General features: G+C 35.2%; 1 protein-coding gene across 1 annotated transcript in view; it reads left to right on the top strand.

Moving 5' to 3' along the window:
• LOC115219740 (coatomer subunit beta) overlaps nt 1–17,500 on the top strand; it is an 86,344-nt gene that overhangs the window by 33,306 nt on the left and 35,538 nt on the right. The window contains exons 11-13 of the mRNA XM_029789965.2: nt 649–794; nt 1,301–1,397; nt 8,951–9,005. Of these exons, the coding sequence (XP_029645825.1) occupies nt 649–794; nt 1,301–1,397; nt 8,951–9,005 (298 nt within the window). The remainder of the gene's footprint in view (nt 1–648; nt 795–1,300; nt 1,398–8,950; nt 9,006–17,500) is intronic.

The raw sequence follows: 17,500 nt of genomic DNA, 5'->3' as shown, positions 1-17,500 counted from the left end.
GGTTTGCCAGACCTCAGTCAAATCGTCCAACCCATGCTTGCATGGAAAGTGGACGTTAAAGGATGATGATGATAATGATGATTGTCATTCTAAAATTTGATATTGAGTTATGAATGGTGGAGATGTCCTATACACACAAGTGCTGTGTTTAATTTTGGTTCTGAGTTTGAAACCCACTGGGTGTCAGAAATTGTCTTTTTATCACTTAAGATAGGAGTGTGGTTAAAATTGTCTTTTTATCACTTAAGTTAGGAGTGTGGTTAAAATTTGTTACAATCCCTTTCCGTAAGTTTGTGACCTTGTACACTTGTTAGAAAACATCATCGTCGTTATCATTTCCATCATCATCACCCCTATCATATAATTTTATCATTGACTTTCAGTAAGTTTTTTAATAATTTAGGGTTGCTTACTGAGACAAGGGATTTATGCCCAATGGAGTAAGTACCAGTGGTGGATCAGAAAATTCCTATTTTCTGTTATAATATTGAATACTGGGCCTAATGCAAAGGGATCCACATTATGAGCTACAAATTACAGTCAACATTCCATGATTCTATGACACATCTCTTCAGATTCTAGTTTTAAGATGCTGTTTGTAATCTTTATTGAATGAGGCTTATTTATTTTGTTTTGTGCTTTACGCAGCTGATGGAGTTCCTAGGCGACCAGAACGAACTGGCTGCTGCCGATGTGTTGGTGTTTGTCCGAGAAGCTGTTCAAAGGTTTGAGCAGCTGCAGCCATTGGTCATCACTAAATTACTCGAAGTTTTCCCCACTATAAAAGCTCTCAAGTGAGTTACTTTTACTCAGCTCTCTCTCTTACTCTTTTACTCATTCAATCATCTTCCTCTCTCACACTTTATACTTTCTCTCTCTCCCTCTCTCTTTAGTTCCCCCCCCACCTCACATACACATCCAGACATTCATTTTTCTCCCCATTTTATTTCTCTATCCCACATTTGATTTTTCACTTACAAATTTGTTAATCTCTCACACATGTCTATTTTAAATTCACTACTCTCTTTGACTTGGCATTGTATTTTATACTCTCTTCATTGTCTTTTATTTAGAATCTCCTTTCATTCACATTCTGATTTCACTTACACTCTGCTCTCACACACATTCCAATTAAAAGACACTTTTGTACTCTTACTGTGTATTCTTACAATCATGTATCCTCTCAGGTACTTGTTGCCCCACTTAACATTTTCTCTACTTGTTTAAGACACTCATGGAGGTCTATTCTCTTACATCCCCATTGTTTTACTAAACATTTTACCTTCTCTATCTATTGTAGGATTTTCAGAGCTGCTCTATGGATTCTGGGAGAATACTGTGACAGTGTAAAAGAAATTGAAGATGTTATGCTTCTTATCAAACAGTCCATTGGGCAGGTATGTAAACGTTAATACACACACACATACACATTCATCATCATCATCATAACTTTAATGTCTTATCTTTATATATATACTAGCAGTATCGCCCGGCGTTGCTCGGGTTTGTTTCGACCCGCTGGAATTGTAATTTTGAAAAGTAAAAATTTTGTGAACATTTTTCTGGTCGAAATACACTGAAAAGTGGCGACACAGCAGTGAAAAAATCGTAAAAAATAGGGATTTTCATAGAAAAAAAGCATCTTTTTGATGTAAATAATTTTTGGTGTTAACATGGTCCGATTTGAATTTTATGTTCTACGGAAGGAAGAGCAACCCTTCTTCTACCATACTCTCAATTTTGGTCAACTTGCGCCGCAGGGTCTCCGAGGAGATAGTGTTAGTTGAAGGTTACCATTCTAGGTGCCTGAGCAACAACCTCGCGGATTTACAGATAAATGAATTAATTACTATTTTACAGAATAAAATTAAATAATTCTTGAAAATTAATTAATATTAATATTTTTTGAACAAAGTAAATAATTTTTAAAACTTAAATAATAATTTTTTTTACACAAACGCGAACGGGGAAAAGGGGGTGGCGAATTCGATTTACATACCTAAATTTTTTCTTTTTCATGACATTGTAGCAAAATAGTAGTGAATTATATAAATACCAGCAGTACATTTTTTTTTCTGGGGTATTTTTTTTCAACCTCGTCACATATTTGCCCCTTTCAATTTAAACAAAGTCTTAATTAAGCAATTACGGCAGCTTAGCAATGGTTTCAATACAGGCGTGACATCTGTATCTCAATTGTTCAAAACCCTTTGAATTTTTTCGCACGTGATGATATCATAGTGAAAACTTTCAATTACGCGCGCTTAGAAGTACGCTCGCAAATTAATACTATCAAAATTTTGAAGTTCGCGCTCCGCTTGTGTGTGTGTGTGTGCGTGCTTTAGGTGTACGTAGGTATGTGTTTTTGTGTGTGTGTGTCACTGAAGCCATACATACATATATACATACATAACCTCTCTCTCTCTTTTCTCTCTCAGTCACTCACTACAAAAAGTGAATAAAAAAAGTTCAGTTATTTCTGTCTTTCACTCTGTCTGTCTCTTTACACACACTAACAAAAGCACTTCACTTACACACCACACTTTCTGTGTCGCACAACCCATCAAACCACACACACACTCACACACACACACACACACACACACACACACACACTCACGCACGCACACATGTACATCAATGCTTTCGGAGTGAAATGTTAAAATATTGAGTTTTCTCGAATTTTGTCTTATTGGGGGTGAAATTGAAAGAAATATATTATGGCATGACCGAATGGAGTACTTTGAAAAATCTTAGGTAAACTCTAATTGAAGAAATTGTGTGAGGAGTAAATCGTTATGTATTTATTTGTTTCTGTTTGCTGTGTTTTTTATTTTTTGAGTAGTGGTTTAAATACTTTCAGTTTAGTCTTCCTCAAATCACTCTGTCGCTATTTACTTTCATTTTATTCGTTGCACACTGTGTGTGTGCATGTGCGTGTGGTGTAAACCACATTAAGAAAAGCATTTGACATACACACCAGAATGTGAGTTTTCTGTAAATTTTGCTTAATTGGAGTTTAAATTTTAAAAACTGGACCTGGCATGACCCGATGCATTCTACTCTTAAAAATGCTAGGTAAATTGTAATTGAAGAAATCCTATATTGTAGATTTCTATAAGTTATAAAGGGAGGCAGATAAAATCTGCCTTTTATAATAAGAGATATATAACTGAGAATGTGTGTCTGTCTGTCTGTCAGTCTGTCTGTGTGTTTCCCTAAAACTTGAGAACTTTTTGCCTAGGGCGAGCCCACGGCAATATCATATCTTCTCCACTACGATTCCCTAAAACTTGAGAACTACACAACCAATTCCATTCAAATTTTACACATGCCTTACTTAGGGTCCATGTAGTTTCATGGGCAAAAAAAATGTTCAACTTCTTGCCTAGAGCGAGCCCATAACAATACCATATCTTCTCCACTATTTCAGTATTACGTGTTAAAAGTGAAACAAAAACGTTTCTCTATTTTATGTCAGATACTTTCACTTTAACAATAAAAATAATAACAATTGAATTATATGTAGTAAGTAATAATTAAAATCAAACTAAAGTAACATGACAAAAGTAAAAATAGCAATTGGTATAAAATTGCATCAATGATTTGAACTTGAATAAGTGGTTTCACATGAATGGGAATAAATTAAAAATGAAATTAGCGTGCAGAAATGGAATGGTCCAGATGGATAATAAAAAATTAATTTAAAGAAAAGACTATTGTCTATAACGTATACAATGTAGAGAAAAAAGAAGATTTAAACACATGGAGAAAAGCACCATGGAAAAGTGTCTTGGTGCGACTATGAAAGGTATCTAATCAGAGGCGGTAAATTCACCACAATAGAAGCAAGGTTCGAGTCAACGGAGCGTGCAAGGGAGTACTCGACTCAAACTTGCAAAGTGGAAATATTTTATTTTTACCTTTATATCTGGGATGTAGGACGTCCCGGAAAAAATTTTTTAATGCCCCCCCCTCCCCGAAGTAGAGGTAGGCTGGATTGTAGCCACACTTCTATACAAGAGGGAGGACAAGATACAATTGATCGAAATTACAAGAGACGGGCTAACAATTCCAGTCTGTTATATATTTTGAGTATTGTTATCACTAGCGATATCAAGATATAATTTTGTATTTTATGTGTAGATGTATATATATAGATGTACACATATACATGCACTAGCACTATGACCCGGCAACGACAGGTTTTTAATGCTAGTTTTCTATATTTGCATATATGTTGGGCAGAATTTTCTAGGACAGATGCCCTTCTGTAAACCACACTTATTATGAAGCAAGGCAATAATTTTCCAGCCTGCTGAATAACAAACAGTATGGATATGGTTATGTGGAAAACTGAAAACTTTGTGAATGAGCCTTTTCTTCACAAAGCTGATACAACACGTCAAGAGGCCTAGATATGTTCTCACAGTGGATTGCAAGCAAATGGCACTGCAAGTGGGCCATTGTTTACAGCTAGCAAACGCACTTGAAGAAAAGGAATGCAAGCCTTCATAAAAGCGTATGTATGCACATGCACGCATACATACACTTGTGCGTACATACAATAGACTTCTTTCTTAAAACTGTTGGAAATATATAATGACAAATTTAGTTATAGCATATATGTGTGTGTGTTTGTGTGTGTATACACACACACACAAATATATATGAAACACTGTCAACCAACATATTTATTGTACAAGTTATAGGAAAACGATTGACTGTACATGGTCCAAGTAAATATGAACAAATTAGTAATACACATGCCCACCCATCACACGGACACACCCATGTATATCATCATCATCATCATCATTGTTTAACGTCCGCTTGATGATGATGATGATGATATACATAGGTGTGTCCGTGTGTATGGGTGGGCATATGTATTACTAATTTGTTCATATTTACTTGAACAAATAAATATGAACAGTAACATTGTGGTTCTACTACCGGGTATGTGTATTTTCTATTCAGTATTGGCAATGTCTCATTTACAAGAACAAACACGCATATCTGTTGAAGTGAAAGATCTCTAGGGTGTTTAGACAAAAATCAGACTCTAGTCTGATTTTGCATGGATTTTATGGCTGGATGCCCTTCTGAGAGTGTAATGGGTGCTTTTACGTGACACCTATGATTTCACTTGGCTTCATGGGTCTTCTCAAGCACAGCATAATGCCAAAGATCTTGGTCATTTGTCGTTATTATTGGTGTTATGACCCTTCTAAGAAAACGTACACATATGAGATACTGTCAGCAAACATATTTATCATACAAACATTGAAACCATACGAAATGGATTAACTCAACATAGCCTTCAGTAAATATAAGTAAATTAGTGATTATTTATATATCTACAGGGTCATGATTATGGGTGACAATTTCATATGACACCGCTAGAAAAAAACTGCCATTTTTTTCTAGCGGTGTCATATGAAATTGTCACCCATAATTATGACCCTAGAATTGATCTATTACATTTCAATCTATTTTAGGGTTAGGGATGGGGGAAGGGTATCTTTTTTTCTTCACAAATGTAAATAAACCCAATCTGTTTCTTAAACAAGGGACATATTCATACGGCACATAATGCTTTTTAACTCAATAGACACCAATGATTGGTTGAAATTGCAGAAATTGAAGAAATTGAAGAAAAAACAACAACAAATATCTTACAAACTATAGAATTTTCTCAATAAAGCCAAGAGAAAAAAGATGTTTTTTAAACACATTCTACCAGTATACGAAGTTTAAAATTTTTTAGTTACCTAGAAATTATGTTAAAACTGCCGTTCAAACCGAAAAGATCCCATCTACATGTATTTATAGGTGCAAGTGTGCCTGTGTAGTACCTTGGACAAGTGTCTTCTATTATAGCCTTGAGCCAATTAAAGCCTTGTGAGTGGATTTAGTAGATGGAAACTAAAAGAATCTCATCATATGTATGTATGTATGTATATATGTGTGTGTGTGTCCATGTTTGTTACCCATCACCACTTGACAACCGATGTTGGTGTGTATATGTCCCCATAACTTAGCAGTTTGACAAAAGAGACTGATAAAACAAGTATCTGGCTTAAAAATAAGTACTGAGGTTGATGTGTTCAACTAAATTTCTTAGAGGCAATGCCCCAGCATGGCTGCAGTCAGATGACTGAAACAAGTAAAAGAATAAAAGAATATATAAACACACACACACACACATGCACAAAACACTGTTGACCAGCATGTTTATCATACAAACAGTTAAGCAATACAGAAAAGACTATGAAAAGAGCATACACATGCATGTGTATATGTGTGTATGTGATACAAAAATATACAAAAAAATATAGTGGTGAAAGAGCAACAAACAGCTGTATTTATTTGATGCTCAGGGAAAATCGAAGTCTTTGACATTTCAAGTCCACCCTCTTCTGCAGAAAGGAATGAGGAGAGTAAACTGATGGAGAGAAAGCATGCATGTCTGAATTAACTGTGCTACATGTTGGACTGACCAAAAGGAAGGAAGTAGTTGGAGGTGTGGGTGGTAAGGGACTGTTACCTGACTAAAGTGTGCGTGCATGCAAGCATGTGTGTATGAGAATAATGTGTGCATGTGTTATATGTATTTGATGGAGTGCAAATACATATACATGTGTGTGTGGGTGGAGGCTCTTTGGCCAGATCTTGATATTTCACTATTTTTCCAATTTCTTCAAAACTGACTCTTGCTATCATAGGGAATTGCAAAATCTATGATCTTAGACTGTGTTTTTCATTTTGTCCTCTATAGCCTCGCCTGTCCCCCGTGCCGGTGGCACGTAAAAGCACCATCCGTTCGTGTCCGTTGCCAGCCTTGCCTGGCCCCCGTGCCGGTGGCACGTAAAAGCACCATCCGTTCATGGCCGTTTGCCAGCTCTGTCTGGCACCTGTGCAGGTGGCACATAAAAAGCACCCACTACACTCACGAAGTGGTTGGCGTTAGGAAGGGCATCCAGCCGTAGAAACACTGCCAGATCTGACTGGGTGTGATGAAGCCTTCCGGCTTCACAGACCCCAGTTGAACCGTCCAACCCATGCTAGCATGGAAAACGGACGCTAAATGATGATGAATCATATTTGGTTTTCCTGCTTCAACTGTATTGTCAGTTTTTATGGAAAGTCCCAAAAGATCCTGTAATTCTCATTTTCTATCACAACCTCTCGTTTGTACTCATACTACTTTTCAGTTATTTTGAAATTACTCATTTAGCTGACATCCCCAATACACTCTTTTGGGTACACGGTCATGCTTGTGTTGATATTCTTTTTGGGCTAAGTATACGACACTTGTTCAAAAGGTGATTGATACTTTCATCTCTTTTCTTGCAGATCCTATAAGAGAGTCTTATCTGATTTCTTGCTAAAAACAACTTTAGTCTTTGCTAGGTTAACTTTAAGGCCTTTTGATTCCTGGTTTTGTTTCCTTACCTAGAGCTTCTTCGCCAATTCTGCTTCAGATTCTGCAATAAGGGTGAGGTCGTCAGCATATAGCAGTTCCCATGGGTATCCAATTTTGAATTCTTCTGTTATGGCCTGGAGGAGTTTGATGAATAAAAGTGGACTAAGAACTGAGCCCTGGTGACTTGTATGCTAAATTCATCATTGTATTCATGGTCAACTCTAATCTTACTGACAGCACCGCTGTACGTGGCTTGTACGGCTCTAACAGACTATTCCTCTACTCCTGGCTTCCTTAGAGACCACCTGATAACTGAGCGGAGAACTTTGTCAAAAGCTTTCTCCAGGTCGACAGATGCTTAGTACAATGGTTTACTTTTGGCCAAATACTTTTCTTGCAACTGTCCTACTGGGAAGATAGTATTTTTGGTACTTCTCCCACGAACAAAACCAAACTGCATCTCATCTAGTTTAATTCTATTCCCAGTCAAGTAAGTTATGACTCTCTCTGCAACTTTCATGACCTGGTCCAACAGTTATGCTTTTTTCTCAACACAAGACCTGGTTGTATTGCAGCATATTTAAGTAATTCTTCATTTATTGCATAATATTGACTTACTGGCTTTTGTTTTAAATAATAAAAAAAAATGCTTAGATGTCCTCTCTCTCTCCAATGTTCTGTTTCATGTATTGCTTACATTTGCATTCCCTTCATATTTTGCCCAATTCCGTAAATTGGCACTGTAACACACAAGGACAACCACCCATGTGTTAAGCAAATTTATTAGAGTCTTTGACTCTGTTTCTGTATATATATATCACTAGCAGTATCGCCCGGCGTTGCTCGGGTTTGTAAGGGAAATAACTATATAAGCATTTTTAGAGAGTTATAGCCAAAAAATGCATTAAAAATGGAAAAAAAATGATGGTAAATTTTTTTTAAAATCGTTGATTCATCGTAGACATTTTTAGAGAGTTACTTCCCTTATATAATAGCGAAAAAATGCATTAAAATGGAAAAAAATGATGGTAAATTTTTTTTTTAATCGTAGACTCATCGTAGACGCGCGTTAATACCCAGAAGGGCTCGATATGAATCACGACTATAAGATACCCGGTTAAACTGCACCGCAAAATGTGGGAGTAGTTAGGAATCTAAATCGTAGGAGACAGACACACAACTTGACTTTTATATATAAAGATATCACTGTTTTTGTACTACCAGTCACCTCTCCTTTTCTGAGCTACTTCCAGTTTTTATTCATTCCTCATTCTTATTGACTTTCCATTTATATTTACCACTGATCACCCCCACCTTTGTTCACTATTTACTACATTCACCCCTTTATACATCTGACCACCTCCACTCCATTTCCTATCCATCTTTCACTCGCTTCTGCATTATGATGTCATTACACAGTTGTGTGTCATGAATGAAATATAATGAAACTTAATTCTTTGTTTAACGTGTACATTTCCAAATGTCCAGTTCGACCTATTAATTATAATTCTTTATTTTCAGATACCTGTAGTAGATGATGAAATTAAGAAAGCCTCTGGAGATAAAAAAGAAGATGGTATGTTTTGAAACTAGTATTGAAATCATGTTTTTTTCAAATGGGATGAAGCACTTGGCTATTGTTGCGAGGCGCAGATGTGGTTATGTGATAAGAAGCTTGCTTCCCAACTGCGTGGCACCTTGGGCAAATGTCTTTCACTGTAGCCTTGGACTGACCAAAGCCTTGTGAGTGGATTTGGTAGATGGAAACTGAAAGGAAGCCCATCATGTGTGTGTATGTATGTCCCACCACCACTTGACAACAGAGTTTGGTGTGTTTACAAAACTCTGCAACAGGGATGTTTACCATCCCTGCAACTTAGCAGTTTGGTAAAAGTGATCAATAAAATAAGTACCAAGCTTTTAAAAAAAAGTACTAAAAAGACTAAAAATTCTTCAAGGTAGTTCCCTAGCATTGCTGTAGTCTAATGATGACTGAAGCAAGTAAAAGGTATGTGTAAGTGAATGTATGCAATAGGTGTATTGCATACATTGCATGCAATAGGTGTATGTACTTATATGTTTGTGTGTGTGTGTTGCCCATATATATATACTTAGTTGTGATCTGAACATAACCGCTTCTCACGCAGAGGATCGGGGGCCCTTTTGAGCATTCTATTTTCCTTGCTGGAAGGGTTCTCAACCCATGGGCAAAGCGGGGTTACATGAAAAAAAAAAAGCAATCGATGAGTGGAAAAAATCGATGTTATTTAGTTTGCTTTGAAATAAAGAGCTTGATTAGCTTAATAATCCTAACGTAATCCCGAGCAAAGCCAGGCTATACTGCTAGTATATATATATATGCAAGCATAAATACATTTCTATGGTCATTCAAAACCGTCCAAGGGTGGTCATGCACATCTTTACATTTCCCCAGTCACCCCGCAAAGCCATTAAAAAATCAATAGAAGTGACTTTTTTGTGAATTTTCTATCCAAAACCCAATCAAATTGCCTGAAACTTGATACGCCAATTCAATGCCAGCTAGCTGTATGTGATTGGTTGGAGATTTGGACAGTACTCGTGTGTATGTGCGCATGCACGCAGCTGTATATGTATGTACTAGCAGTATGACTCGGCGTTGCTCGGGTTTATTTCGACCCTTTAGAATTGGAATTTTTGAAAAGTAAAAATTTTGCATTATGTAGCTTGTTATTCTCTTTAAGTGAACATTTTTCTAGTTGAAATACACCGAAAAATGGCGACACAGCAGTAAAAAAATCGTAAAAAATTGGGATTTTCATAGAAAAAAAGCATCTTTTTGATGTAAATAATTTTTTGTGTTAACATGGTCCAATTTAAATTTTTTCTTCTCCGGAATGAAGAGCAAGCCTTCTTCTATCATACTCTCAATTTTGGTCAACTTGCCACGCGGGGTCTCGGAGGAGATAGTGTTAGTTGAAGGCTACCAAACTTGTCACACACAGACAATTCAGCTTTATATATTTAGACAAGAGGAGAGACCACTCAGTGGATCCCTTATATGCTAAAAATAATATTAATTTCTACTCTTTTTATCTTTTATCATGCTTTGCTACCTTTTATACTATCAGGTTTGGTGAAATTATTTTAAAAATTATTTATTGCTTTTTTAACTACTTTTTTGATTTCTTTATGTTCGATTGAATTAACAGCCAACTCTCATGCTCGTATGCACGCACACACACAAATACATACACACACACATGCACACACGCATATTATTTCGCAACAGATAAGTAATCTTGATATTTATGTACAGTCGTTACTTGTAAATGTAATCATTTAAACTACTGAGTTGTTCCCCTTACATCGTATCTATTTCTGAGTACTGAAATATTTTTAAAAATCACTCTTTTTGCCATAGCAACCTCATCTTTATAGCTTGCAAATTTTAACCATCGCTGGTCGCATCCTCACCACACATTTAGTACCCCTGCCAATTTTCAGCTCGATCCTTGCACGTCTAGTGCCATTGAATCCTTACCAAAGCCAAAGTGTGCAAGTTTTTTTCCTCTTTTATATAGGTAGAAGATAATATAATATAATATATATATATATATATATAATATCTATATATAGTATAATATATATATATATATATATATATATATATATATATATAGTATAATATATATGCTAGCATGGAAAACGGACGCTAAACGATGATGATGATGATGATATATATATATATATATAATATATATAGGTGAGAAAGTTGGTGTGTGAAAGCACGTGGTTGAATATATAGAAAATAGTAAAAAGTGAAAAAACTACAGAAGGCTTGTTTTAAAAGGTTAAAAAATATATATTTGAGTCATTATATCTGAAGAATGTTATAAATTTTTTTCATACAATGACATAGTTTTTGAAGAAATGACCGGTTTATATAATATAATATAAGATATATATATATATATATATATATATATATATATATATAGTATATATATTTATGAACATACAAATAGTGAGCGGTGTTTCACAGGGCACTGTCTTGGGACCACTACTTTTTATAGTGTCCCTCTCAGATATGCCCGGATAGCCACCCTTGCAAGCTATGCAGATGATATGAAAGTCTCGCACAAAATACAGAACCCCAGCAATGTTGCACACCTGCAGCAAGAGTTGGACTCATTTTACAGATGGGCTGAGGATAATAATATGAAGTTTAATGCTGAAAAATTCCAAGTCCTGCACTACCAGCATCCAAAACTGAATATGAAACTTACAGGGTACACCGGTCCAGAGAGAATTTCAATCCCAGAGCCCAAGTCAGTGAGGGACCTGGGTATTGATATGAGTGATGATATGTCTTTCCAAGTGCACATTGCCAGGATGGCGATAAAGTGCAGACAACTGGCTGGATGGATCCTAAGAACATTCAGAACCAGAGATAAGGAAACCATGATGGTCCTCTGGTGGACATTAGTCCTCGGTCACCTGGATTACTGCTCACAGCTATGGTCACCCACCGGTGTGAAATTAACACGGACCTTGAAGCAATCCAGAGAAGTTTCACAAAGAGGACTGTCTCAGCTCAGCTACTGGGAAAGGTTGAAACAGTTAAGACTCTACTCACGGGAGAGAAGACGGGAGAGGTATGCAGTAATATATATCTGGAAGATCCTGGAAGGAATTGTGCCAAATTTCGGTATTGAAAGCTACACCAATGCCAGAACGAGGAGACACTGCATAGTGCCAAAGGTTCCAGCAATGCCATCACACTTCAGGACCAGTTAGTGCAACAGCCTGGGTTTCAAGGGCCGACAGCTTTTTAATATTCTCCCAAAGAGTCTGAGGAACTTGCACAATGTAGATGTAGGGGTTTTTAAATCAAAGCTGGACCTCTTCCTGTCGAGAGTCCCAGATGAACCTACCTCACGGCAAGAGGTGCAAATGAGAGTAGCTCTATCAAACTCCATGCTTCACCAAGTGCCACACATTAGAGGAGGCTCTTAGTAATAACAGTGTAGCAAAATGGCAGTGCATCAGCATGGCCACAGCTCTGAGCTGAAACTAGAAAAAAAAAAGAAAAGAAAAAAAACATATATACATATATATACAATATATATAATCAAAATAAGCAACAAGGATATCCAAAGTTAATGTAGTACAATCGTTTCATGCTACTTCATTTAATTAAACAATGTAAGTATTACATCAGTTTTAAAATGTAGAGCAATCTTCAGCCACATATGGAATTTTAAAATTAAATTGGCAATGTTTATTTTATATACTTATTCCATTTGCCAACATTACAAAGAGGGTAGGTATATAGACAGAGAGGTGAATTTCATCAGTAAAAACATGGTAGTAAAAGATCTTTACTCATGGGTAGATTTCTTATCACTGAATTTACTTTGTTATTTAGATTTACCATTGGGAAGGGAGTTTCTATTAAGTTCAGTGGAGACAATCAAGAATTTATCTATTTAAAGATAGAGGAAGGGGCAGTTTAACTGGCAGAGCCATAAATCCAACTCTTTTATGAAGAACTTAACTTTGGTACATTTGAATGCATTTTAGCTATAGTTAGTAGGCTGAAGCTAGTGGGGTAGGGAGAATAGGGACTTCTAATGGCACTTAACCATTTAACAGCCATAATCCTACTTGTGATTTGAAATAAATATCTTTTAGATAGTTTTTTCCAAAGGATTCTAATAAATTTTAGTATCTTATATGGGAATGGAGAGTATAGAAATCATTTCATATTTATAAAAATATATATATCAGATTATTATTAATATAGATTTATAGTTAGTAAATAGTGATTTATTTGTATTAATGAGTTAAATTAAAGGAATATGCTAGACATATCATATATTTCCTGCATGTTAATAATTTTAGAATGTACTTCACTTGAGCTATAAAATAGATAGTGAGTTATAACAGTTTGGTTCTATATAGGTTAAGTGTGTGTCTAATAGAAATGTATTATTCGGTAAGATGATATAGTGGGTAAATGAGTAAGATCAGATGGTTTAAAATTACAGTGAAAAATATTAAGTCAGCAAATTGAAAAATAAAAATAAATTTAGACTATAGTAGATCAGAGGTAGACTAGGTTTGTATCCTAAAAACCTATTATAGGATATTCCTCATTTATTTATAATATGTGAGGTAAGCTACTATAAGAAAATATTTTATAATTACTAGACTAGAATTAATATAATTTCTCATGGGAGTTATTGATTAAAACTATTGGTTAGAAATTTTATTAATAATAATCAGACCATTTTAAAGAGGCTAAATAGCATAGATATTATTATCTATTTAATTATCAGGCTTTGAATATTAATTAAGGGGAATTTAGAAGAGATTTTTATGGGAATATTCCTAGCAAGAAACCCCAAAAAACTTATCAATTAGCACATATATCAAGAGCCTGTAAAATATTTTGACGTGTAATGGAAGGGAGGTAACCAAGATGAACTTAGTAATTTCACTAGATAAATGGAATTTATGTAATCCTTTATAGAAAATTTTAAAAGATTTTATTTCACTTTATTCAATTTATTTATATTATTAAATTTCTTAATAATCCGTGCAGGTTAAATAAAAACTAGTATGGTATATTATTTCCTTATTTGGTTACAAAACATCAAGATTTGAAAATTTAGGAATAGTCAGAATGCTTTTATTTAAAATATTTAAAAGTACGGGTGGCACAATGTATGCAGGAGACTCCTAGATCAAAACGGTTATTCAATAAGCGTTCTCTTACACTTTTGCTGTTTTCCACTCTCCATCTCTTGCCCTTCCTTCTGGCTGGGTAGCCATATATGTCCTTTACAGTAGCACACTTGTTTCTGCCCTCATTCTTCCTCACAGTATCCCTTTTACATCAGCAAACATGTTTCTATCCTCTTTCTTGTACCTCTCTTTCTTCCTCTCTCTCTTTCTCTTCTCTGTCTGTCTGTCTCTCTCTGGCTGGGTAACCATCTACCTCCTCTATAGCACATGCAAAGACACACTTTTTGCTTCATCATTTTCATTCCAAAATAAATATTTTCCAAGGAAAATTATATATCATTTGTAAGTTCTGGATGTGAGTTTTTGTAAGTTTTTCCATATAGTTTTAATTAAAATCCAACAGTTACATATCATGTCAAGGTCCCTCAAACACCCAGTTATTTCCATGCATTTACAAAGTTTGTATGGTTTTTTTTTTTTTGACTGCTTAACCATAGCCCTTATTCTAGTTCAATGTGCTCGACTGCTATGACTCGACTTGTTAAAAATCATACTGTCATGAAGAGGAATGTTTTCACTTTATTTTGATATGAAAAACCAATGGGGGTAGGTCAGATAATCATTAGAAAATATAAAAGTTTAAATTTTATTGCTAATTTTAACTTAGAAAAGGACATATTTTCTTCAAGATTTTTATATTATAAGAAAAAAAACTTCTCTCAAATTCAATGTGATCATTGATAATTCTGGTCATGATATAGTAAAAATGTGCAAAGTGAGTAAAGAAGGGTGGTATACTGACTCTACTTGCCAAATTGATGTATTTGTGTGCAGCAAGTTGTTGAGCAGAACACAAATAGAAGGCTTCAAATGTCATTTCAAGAAATGTATGAGCTAATTACTCAGCAAACATATTTCTAAACAAAAAAGCAAAAAAAAAAGCACTAACTTGAACTTAATAAGTTTTCTAGAGCCCAAACTTAGCATGAAATCATTGTATTGAGAATGTTGTTTATATGTGTTTACATATTTGTTTTGGGTTTTTTTTCCTTTCTGTCACCTACTAATGTGTTTGCTGTAAAGCAAAGAATTAGTGTTCACTTTTGTTTGTTTTTTCTTTAAAACTTCTGAAATGAAGTGCATATTTAAATATATGGAAAAGATCACCACAGAAAAAAATTAAGTAAAATAAAACTACATTAGAAATGGAGTACAGATTTTGAGGGATAGATGCCATTCTCAGAAATATGTAGATACAGATAATTATATGTATATACACAGGCACATAATGAAACTGTATATAAATACCTATTTGTACGCATATAGAAATGAACAGAGAATGTATATGTTAATACACATTTCAACAGGTACATATGACTGACTGTCTAAAACCTATACAGGAAAAAAAAAAAAAAAAACCCAATGGAGACAGAAAATGAAAGAATCCAAAGTTTAGAGAAAAAGATATTGTGATAATCTTAGAGAGATAAAACTATGTTGTGAGTCCTAGCTCTATCAAGTTAGTGGCTCTATGGTCTCTTGCTAAAGTGGGTTCTGTTGATGATCATGTAAGGATTGAAGTCCTTCAGGGGACATATGACACTGGTGTTCAGGACCAGTGTTATTTAGTGATTGCTTATTACATATCAGATTACCTACATGTTTAAATAGTTTAGTATTGTTTAGTTTTTTAACCCTTTAGTGTTCAGATTACTCTGTCAAATATAATGCTTTTTCATTCACATTAATCAGAAATATTAAATTTCTAAATATCTCATAGAGACATGAGTGGTGGTGGAGTGATAGTGTGGTTGTATACTGTCAACTTAACATGACAGTCCCGTAAAGGGAATTACACCACCGCTGTTTAGCCCTAGGAAGCATCAACGCTTCCTGTTGGCCTTGACACATTTCCTGTGTCCTTATATATTTACGAAGGGGAGACAAACACCCCCAACAGCTAGGCCTGCATCTAGAGACATGCATGTTTCTGGGTCTTGCCCTCCTGCATTATCTTGTAGCTCTGAGAATTTGATGATGTGATGGTTTATTTTGAGGATGTCATTGTAGGATATGAGTGAGAGGCCAGATCTAGATGGCTTGAACATAAAAGAAGTAGAAAATTTGGGCCGGATATGGCCGGTTTAAATGCTAAAGGGTTAAACTTATTACTCCCAGCAATGACATCTGCCAGGTTTGGGATTGTAGAGTAAGAAAGCTTAATTGTATACTTATCAAATATTTGGTAATATTTGAGATCTGATGGGATGATATTTTTTAAAAGGGAGAAGACTATTTTAGATGAGTTTTTACCTGGATACTATGTGAAGGATCATTCCAGATAGCTTTCCCATTTCAGCTTGAGTGCTGCTGCTGCTGGTGTATGTAAGATTATTATGAATAGAATTTCTAGTATTCAGGAGTTTATTAGTTTCTATTTTAGAATTTGAGAATTTAGAGCTGTTCAAGTCACTAGAGGAGATTTTTATGTGTCTAGGTGCAGAATGTTTTTGTGTTGATTATCTGTGCATTTACAGTGTGAATAATGAGATTTTGGAACCTTTGGTTGGGTATATAAGTAATCTTTTGTTTGTTTTATAGCCACTTCTGTTAAGAGCCTCATCGTAATAGCAGGCTAGTTGTTAAACATTTCTTTGTTGATAACTTCGATACTTGGATAGAGAGACTTTTCATTATACCTTTCTTCACTGATTTAGGATGAATTGGTTTGGAGTGGATGTTGTATAAATTTTCATTTGGTTAATAATAAAGGTAGTACAAACTAGAAGAAATGTCTGTGACATTTCTTGGAAGTTTACAAATATGTGCATGCACACACACACACACTTATTCTTTAATTCAAGAAAAACTCATAAGCAAATTGATCACCGTCCAACGTGATCTATGAGCAGTAAGTGAAAAACTTTGTTACTGTAAAAAATTACATGAACAGAAAATGATAAACTGCAAATTTGCCCAAAATCCACAAGCTGTATATTGCTGTATGAAAGGTGATACCATCAAGAAGACTTGTAGTCATTCTGGCAGGGAACCTAGGACGTAAATGAAGAACACAATTGCGATGTAGCATGGTTAAATGAACTATGAAGTGTGTGTTGTGTAAATACCGCTCCCAAAATATATATAGCATCACCAGTGGAACACTCCTGACAGTTATAAAATTGCCGGATGGAAAATCTCCTGATTGTAGATTATCAGTACAAAAAGCTCACATTCAACAGAGAAATTCTCACAGCCCTGTTTAAAAGCATAATGGATGCTGAGCTTGATATACCAGACTGGCTGATGGTTTGCACAGACGCTTCTGAACCCAAAGAA

The sequence above is a fragment of the Octopus sinensis genome, linkage group LG15, assembly GCF_006345805.1.
Source record: "Octopus sinensis linkage group LG15, ASM634580v1, whole genome shotgun sequence".
Lineage (NCBI taxonomy): Eukaryota > Metazoa > Mollusca > Cephalopoda > Octopoda > Octopodidae > Octopus > Octopus sinensis.
The sequence above is the reverse complement of the archived record's forward strand: the minus strand, read 5'-3'. Positions and strand labels throughout refer to the sequence as shown.